We start from the raw sequence: 9,102 nt of genomic DNA, 5'->3' as shown, positions 1-9,102 counted from the left end.
ACAATATTCCACACTGAAATATATATGATGAAACAACTCTGGTAAAATTGAGATTATTGCAAAAATATGAAAAATACTTACTGCCCAAAACAAAAATACCCAAGTACAATTCCCATCATTAAAGCAACTGTATGTCGAATTTCAGGTGTTACTTTATTAGGTGGAAGTATTTTTTTGTAAACAATGGCAAGCAGCAAGGCTATAAACTGACATATGAGGAAGTTAAACTGAAAAAAATAAAATAATATTCATTGTTTATTTCTTCAGGCTCAATGTGAAAAATATAAAAACTCCTTACATTAAACACTGTCAAAGGTTATATTAGGTAAGAGAACTGCTACATTTGCACACACTTTTCCTCCAAATACCTCCAAAAAAAATGATTGTGCATTATAATTGAGCATATTCAATTCTGTTAGGTATTCTACTAGAAGCTACAAATAAAAATCATTAAAGCATCATTAAAAGTTTCAAAAAATGTTGCATATCCAATGCATGTCAACCAGTGAAGGAAAGGTTCAAAGAAGCAAATCCGATGGTAGCGACAATTCTAGACAGGATAAAGATTTATGTGAAGATGAATGATTAGCTTAGGGTATTACCATGTATAAAATTTTCAATAAAGTTTTTAAAATTGACACATACAAAAAAATTCAGGGAAAGATTTCAAAAATGTTTAATACACTGATAGTTACTTACTATATTTAGTACAACTGATGTGTAAAAACAAATTTTCTTCAATTTAACCATTCAAAATTGGATGTGTGTTATATTTGGGCAAATAAAGTAACTAAAAAAAACTTAATATTGTAAACAATAGAATGCAAATGTATTTCATAATTTTGATTGGCCAATCAGCCAATAAAGTGCAACAAAATATATAAATAACATCCATGAGAAAATTTGAGAATGAATAATAAGTTACAGTAAATGCTACTAATACCAATAACTATAAGTTGACTCAGATTATTAAGTAAATTAATGATTGAGAAATTCATTTACAATTTTAACCTTATTTTAGTCATATAACAATATATTTATGTATGTAGAGAGCTACTATTCTATCCTTACAGGATGAAGAAAAATTAAATATTACTAGATTGATGTTTATAAAACTTCTCTCTTATTTCCATATTAATCATCAAGTATTTTTATTAAGTTGCTGAATGATCAATCATGTGATATATTCTTCTTCTCAAATTTGGCTATCTATATTTATTGTAACTAGGCCCCAGATATTGTAAATAAGTAATTTTATTTAAAACATCAAGTTAGAAATGACTTATAAACGAAGTAGAAAACTTTAGTTTATGATGAATGTTATTGTAACAATTTTATTAATTGTTTTAATATATAACTGCAATTTAATGCTAATAACTTATTTATAACAATGATTAACAGTCAGTGTAACTATTACTAATGGTGACACATCAGTAAGAATGAACAACAATAAAAAACATAGGCAGGAAATCAAAAATACAAGTTCCAGGATGTTCAAGTGCATGTCATGAAGTTTTCCTTTTCACCCCCTTGTAGACAGTGTACAGATAATTTGTAGATAGCCTTCAATGATAGTTAAGGTGTGTGATATGAAATGAGAGTAAAGAAGGGGAAGAAGCCAGCAAGTCCAAAAGGAAATTCAAAACCAATAAAACCACTTGCTTCAAAAAAATAAGAAAACAATCTTTTTAATGGCCATTTTTCTGTGGGTAATTATACTTATTCATTCAAGTTAATGATCAACATTCACAATGTATCGTAAATTATGTCTGACAACATTAAAGGAGAGATACGTTTAAATAATAATACAAGCTATGTACACTTTAAACTTTAAATAGAAAATATTAAGTATTTAATGAGGTATAATATAAAACAAAAAGGTCTAGCCTAGGGCTAGTACTTGAATTATTAACTGATCAATATTGTGATGTATTTCTCTATCTATTGTAATTAGGCCAAGAAATAATGCTTATCATTAGTAACTTAGGATAATGAGTTAAAAGACGAAGTAAGGCATATTTGAAAATTCTTTGAAAACAAATTGAATTTAATTCAAGATAGGCAAGTATGTAAAAAAGAGGAACAAGATAATAGGGAAAGTTAAACCTAAATGACTTCCTTATAACACAAAAAAGAAAATCAGAGATAAATTTCAGAAGTTTAAGAAAATAAATTTTAGCTGACAGACAAGTTTGAAAACTTACAAAAGTTCAGGAAAGCTAAGTATTTGGTTAAAAGAGAAATCAGGAAATCCAAAAAGGCTAATGAGAAATAGTTGCCTCACAATGTTAAAACTAAAAGCAAGGATTTTTTAATCATGTTAAAGGTGAGAAAAATGTGAAAATGTGGATTTGGCCCATAAAATATGCTAATGACAAGCTTTTTGTTGAAGAATATGAGATGACTGGATTCTTAAATGTCTTCTTCTCTTTTGTTTTTATAAAGTAAACATTATCAATATTCCTGACCCTTAACATTCTACAAAAAATATTGGAATTGAATTATGTAGATATTAATTTTTTGGTGATAATTATGTAGAAAGATCACAATATTAAAATAAAGTACCAGAATCAACAAGATTTTCCCCCAAGGTTTTAAAGGAAGTCTAAGACCTGATATACAGTCTTCTCTCTTTCATTTTTAATAGGTCAGTAGACAGTGAATAGGCATCTCTAGATAAGAGAGTTGCTAATAATGTCATAATTATTTTTAAATGGGGTGATAAGAATTAACCTGGAAATTATTGGCCAGATAGTCTTATTTTTGTAGTGGTAAAAATTCTAGAATCATATAAAAGAAGCTTTACAAAATAATTTAGTGAAACATATTCAAAAAAGCCAACACAGATTCACCAAACGGAAATCTTGCTTCACAGATCTGTTATCTTTTTGGAGGATGTTACTTATTATTGACATGATGGAAAAATGAGGACTTGGTACAATTAGATTTTCTAAAGTACCATAAAAAGATTAACTAATGAAAGCATATGATAGGCATTGGGGAAAGGCTAGTTAATTGAACTGTAGGATGGTTGAGTGGAAGAAAACAAAAGGTTGTTATTAAATACATGAGGCCCAGGTGAGTAAATTGGAAGCACCTACTGTATAGTTTATTTTATTGCATTGTGAAAAAAAACCAAAAACTAATGGATTTTGAAAATTCAAAATTACTTTTTATGTGGTATATATTTGAATTCATAGCATTGACATTTTGAAAAGATTTTACTCTGATATGTTTGTTCATAAACATTTAAATGCTTACTTTTGTTGTACATTTAATGTCTTCCTACATTCTTTTAAAACTTTAATACAAAGTTGATATTTTATAAAACTATAAATTTTATCATTGTTTGATTCAAAAACAATTCATAGCATTGAAATTTTGAAAAGATTTTACTCTGATATGTTTGTTCATAAACATTTAAATGCTTACTTTTGTTGTACATTTAATGTCTTCCTACATTCTTTTAAAACTTTAATACAAAGTTGATATTTTATAAAACTATAAATTTTATCATTGTTTGATTCAAAAACAATGCACACAGTTTCATAGTGTTTGCAGTCACTTTGTAAAATGTAAAAATGACATAATCAATTATAAAAATAATTTTCATACTTGCACTACAAAATAACAAAAATTGCCAAACTGTATTTAGCTCCTATTATCTATTATACCAATTATTGCTGCTCAACTATATGCAGTAATATATACAGAAAATAAGGAAAGTTCTCTATGCTAATCCCATAATTTTACTTAACTTGTTCTGGCCTAAGGGTGACTTAAAATTTGCTCCCAATTCAACATTAAAAATATAATAAAAAGTATAACTTTAACTATATTTCAAATATTTCTTTTCTTGTACTTTTTTGTAAATTTAATATTTTAACAACATGGAATATTTATTTCATTGAAAAAAAACAACAAGAACAAAACTGGAAAAATGTCCAAACTTCCATTTCTTTTGTATATCTTAGTGCTGGAACCATGAAAGTCCCTCTTTGAAATTTACATTTTATTTCTTTGCTCTATCCTGAATTTATAATTATTTATTACAATTAAATTTCAACATCTTATGTTAACTTGATGTTAATGTTTTCACCCTTTCTATTTGTTCAGAAAGGGAGTTTAACCTTTAGTGCTCTTTAGTTGAGAATACAATACTGTTTTTTGAAAAGTAGTCAAACATTTGAAAAGTTGGAAGTTAATAGTCAACTGTAATCAACAGAAATGCAGGACCTGAAGACAAAAGGTGGAAGACTATTGAAATGTCATACTCTACACTTGTGTCTCAACAACAGGCAGTTGCCACCCATTCTACAAAGTTTCATCAGAAATGCAAAAATTTGAAAACAAAATTTTAAAACTTTGTAACTGTTAAAAGCCATATTTTTTCAATTTATCTCATTTTTGTATCTAATTTTTTATTGTGATGCTATATCTACTGGAAAGCTACATGACTATTCTTCCACGATAACATATCAACCATGGATATTAGTGAGTGTGGTAGGCAAGGCCTGAGATGGTCAAGTTATTAGATTACAGGATTCCATTTTAATAATATTGAATTCATTCAACATTAAATTTATTTTATTCAAACAACATATACTCTAAAACAATAACTTCTTATTTACAGAAAACTAATTATAACTAAATATAAATTGATTTTGGCAAAAATATTGTTGTCAAAATATCCTATAACACATTATAAAAGTAACAGTGATGCTATGTTGAAAGGCAAGGTCATTTGTACCCAATGAATTTTTTATTACCATGTTTATATGATTTATAACAGGTTTACATTGATCTTCTAATAATGAATTAAATTGAAAAGTTTCTCAGTTTAGTGTTATGGGGACAAACTGAAATAAATAAACAAACTAAGAACTACGAGTAGCTACTTAATTCTTTATGTTATAAATTCACAACATAATTAATCTACAGTGTCAGAGAGAAATGGAAGTATAAAATTCAGTTAGTCTCATATGTACTATTTTAATACTAATTAAACTTACTACAATATTAGATGGTATTCTTTAATAAATAATGCTACAGTAAAAGGTTAATTATTGTTAATTCAGATTGCATGATTATCTGCATGAATTATACCAATATTGTAAATTTTATATTAGAGGAAATCATCAGAACTCCCAGTTTCATTTAGCTACTCAGTTACTAAGCATAAAGAGTCCCACAAGACAAAAAAAAGGTGATGAGAATTGGTCATTCTGTTAGCCTATGACTTCTGAAAGCTGAGATACAGGCAATTACAAAACACCATAACAACTGATGTTGAAAAACTTATTGGCTAAAAACTAAACTTCCATTCAAGTTAAAAGGACTAAACTATTATTACTTTCCTCCTAAGGGTTACAAGTGCCATATTATGCTCAGTAAAAGTTTAGTAAGTTCATAAACAGTAATGATTTTATTGGGAGTATGCTGAATCAGCAGAAATCTAAATTTGCTAATTTTTATTCAGCTTTCATGCATAAACTTTTTGTAGAATAAATTACAACTCTGCAGTATTTTATTTTTTGAATATGTGAAAAACAACTAGAAGTTTATTTTATATAACTTTTTAATTCAATGGTAGAGTTTTGCCTTTGGAACTGGACTGCACTCAATCAAAGGTATAAATTAATTATTTCCTAGTAACTTGTGTGATACCAAATGTTTGTGATCTAATATCACAAAAACATTCATGGTATCAAACACTATGGTACCAAGTCACAAGTACTACAGAATCATACACAAAAACTCCCACATAGCTTGTCTAAATGCCACTGTAACTAAGAAACTAATGTATAAATCTTTAAATTTAACAACAAAGAATAGAATAAATTTATCAAATGCATAATTTATCAAAAAAATAAAACTTGACTGCATTACAGCATGAAAGTCCCTAAAATTACACAACAGTGATTACAACTGTACATTTAGCATGAACTTCTAAGTTGTACTAATTTAATTTTTACTAAGCACCAACTTATATGTTCATTAGACTTACCTAAACAAAACTAGGTTATTACTCAGTACTTCAGATATCCGTATTCAGTCATGAAGTTGAATTAATGCACAATTTCATATACTAGCAGAAACACCACCCAACAGGTGGTTGTTTGTGCTAGTAATTACTGATCATAGTATACATACCTCACTGAAAAAAATTTAGAAAAAAGTTAACATTTTCTAAAAAGGATTATTTTCTGGGAAGTAATGCACAAGTGGTTGGATTGTGATCTTTTGTCATATGCAATTCATTGCATCAAAATGATTCAATGTAGAGTTCAAACTTAATAAATTTTACTGATATAAAATGTAATGTTTTTTATATATTAAAAGTGTTAACACTTATTGAAAAAAACTGTTTTTTAAGAACTCCAATTTCTCAGTACTACATTTAAAAATTACACCAATAAAGATTTAATCAAACCCTCACATACAGTCCTAGTAAAAGTCATGATCTTGTTGTGAGGAGGATACTTTTATTAAAAATTATGCTCTGTTATAAATAAATGGTTGTTGCACATACCACAGTTATTTTCCTAATTGTCTGAATCTTGAATACCCGAAATGTGAAATTTTTATGGATTTTGGTTTGTGGTGCCATTCAATAGATGCCACAGGAGTTTTGATTACAACCATAGATAGTGAGATACACTCTATGTCCATTATAGTAAGATGTAAAATAGCAAAATCATGACCAGTACAAAAAAATGTTTATATGAGCATTGTACCAAGATATATAAATAAACTAGCATACAGCCCATCAAAAATGATGGGGCAAGTACTTCCACTCACATCCACACCCCACAGTATACCCTAATCTCACATTTCATAGATAACTGAAATAAATAAATTATGTGAAATAAAGCTTGATCAACAAAGAGGCAGAAAAGTGCAGTGGAGGCAGTTAAACATTAATATATTCCTTTGTGATCCACTCAAAATTAAGATTATTCTCAAAAGGAATTTGTGGCATATTCATAGAATAATTATTGGTAAAAATCAGTTAGATTAACAAGTTCTAATATAGAGAAAATACAGTGCATTTTGGTAACACTACTTTCCAACAATGGCTTTTATGTCATGTTGCTTAGCAACAAAAGTATAACCTAATATTGTTGTTAGTCTATGTACTGAAAGTATAAAATGAAATGTATAGACAACAAAACTGAAAAAATATTTCTTGACTTTTTAATTTAGAGTCTCTGTTGATTAAAGAGGTTTGTTTTTTATTATAAACCTTGGTAATATAACAGAAAATAGCTTAATTCAAAACAACTTAATTTTAAAACTGAATCGATATTTTTACTTTCATGATAAATTGTATGCACTTGGCTCTAGGCTAAGTGATCCCACACTACATCTTTATTTTAGGCTTATTATACCAACACTCACTACACTGATAAGGTTTCACGGCACACCCTCACAATCAAACTATTCTATTTGGATAAATTAATTTTGGCTTTTATGACTCCTCCTATTTTGAGAAATCAAGAGAATTCAAGCATGACATGATACACACACTAGCTTTTATTTAGGTTAGATTGTCATCACCCATCATTAATGCACTTTATGAATGAGCTTTTGTAACAAATCTTAATATTTTGCATCATTAAAGATAAAAAAAACACACAAGTTATTTTCAGATACATACAACTACAAATTTAATGTTCACCATCACCAGCTGTATCGCCAAATCTATCTCAAGTTATAATTTTCCTACACTGAAAATGTATTTCCGACAGGTACCTTTCTTCCACTCACGTACATAGCTAAAATCCCACATTGAATAGGTGGAGGGACCAGTGCAAGGGAGAAAGTAGAAGCATCTTTCATAAGAAGTTTATACATGGGAGACTGCACCACTTCTGTATCAGGTATACTCTTCACCCAGATGTGGAACAGGTGTGTGAGGTCCGAGCAGAAAATTGTGAGGAGCACATCCCAATAGGAGAGAAAACAGTTGGACGGTGATCCTAACCACAATATATTATAATTTCAATCCCCTTGATGAACAGAATGCGGGTAAAATAAGGGATGTGCCCCAAGATGTTGAGTGGCTATGGTGAGACCGACTGTACACGGCAAGTCGACTGTGTCGAAAACTTGACCACCAGGAACTGACATCCATAGAGGGGTAGGAAAGAGGATCATACTGTCTTAACTTTAGGTTCAGCTGACCAGAGGGAGAAATCCCACCAACCAATCTGTTAACAGGGCACATGGGAGCAGAGTGAAATAACATACATATATATATCCCACTAAAATCAAACAAACTGGAACCACCTCACACACAGTAACATCCTTGGCATAAAGACATTGAGGGGTAGCACAAGAGGAAGAAGCAGAGAAACCAACAAGTGCACCCACCATGACTCACAACAATGGAATAGTGCACTTTAGACAAATTGAGTGAGGGACACTCTGAACAAGTGTGAGGACACAATATTGATTGGTTCAGCTCTAAATCCAAAACTCAACTGCTGGGAACTGACTTCCATGCTTGGATAGGATGAGAAATCCCAATCATTATGACAGTGCACTCCAAAGCTATACCATCCCCTTGGACAATCCTGTGCAGAAATGGAGTATTCATTTGGAGAAAATCTGATCATCTACACTAGCAGAACACCACCGTGCTATTCTCAACTGAATGGAGTCTTTATTGTATAAATATTTTATATCTGCCATTTAGGGGAATACATTCATGGTCCACTACCCCAGCAGCTTGGAACTGGAAAGGGCAAGGACCCTCTTACTCCACTGACAGAAATGGGTGGGTGGGGCAAATGAGGTGGAGAGTCCAGAAGAATGTTCCCACTGGAGATATTCCAATTGGTGACTTGGGTGACCACAAAACCCTGTTTTGAAAATCAGACCAAACCTAATTTATTCAATCTAAGGAATGGCAGGGGTGGGCAGCAACCCCCTTCTGCTTTACCCATGAAGTCCATGAGTTAGTAAGGTCTGGAACGGACATATTTATGAAGCAAAGATATCCTGATGAATAACCTACGAGTGGAGTGAACTTATAGAACACCCCATCTCTAGTTTATGTGACTGTAATGAACAGTGTGCATTTTGTGGCCATGGAAA

The 9,102-nt window shown here is 30.3% G+C and overlaps 1 protein-coding gene across 1 annotated transcript in view; it reads right to left on the bottom strand.

The window, feature by feature from the left end:
• Positions 1-9,102, bottom strand: part of LOC106457991 (lysophospholipid acyltransferase 1-like) — a 58,873-nt gene that overhangs the window by 39,122 nt on the left and 10,649 nt on the right. The window contains exon 2 of the mRNA XM_022384104.1: positions 82-227. Coding sequence (XP_022239812.1) covers positions 82-227 — 146 coding nt within the window. The remainder of the gene's footprint in view (positions 1-81; positions 228-9,102) is intronic.

Source organism: Limulus polyphemus, unplaced genomic scaffold, assembly GCF_000517525.1.
Source record: "Limulus polyphemus unplaced genomic scaffold, Limulus_polyphemus-2.1.2 Scaffold401, whole genome shotgun sequence".
NCBI lineage: Eukaryota > Metazoa > Arthropoda > Merostomata > Xiphosura > Limulidae > Limulus > Limulus polyphemus.
Note: the sequence above shows the minus strand (reverse complement) of the source record. Positions and strands in the feature narration are given on the sequence as shown.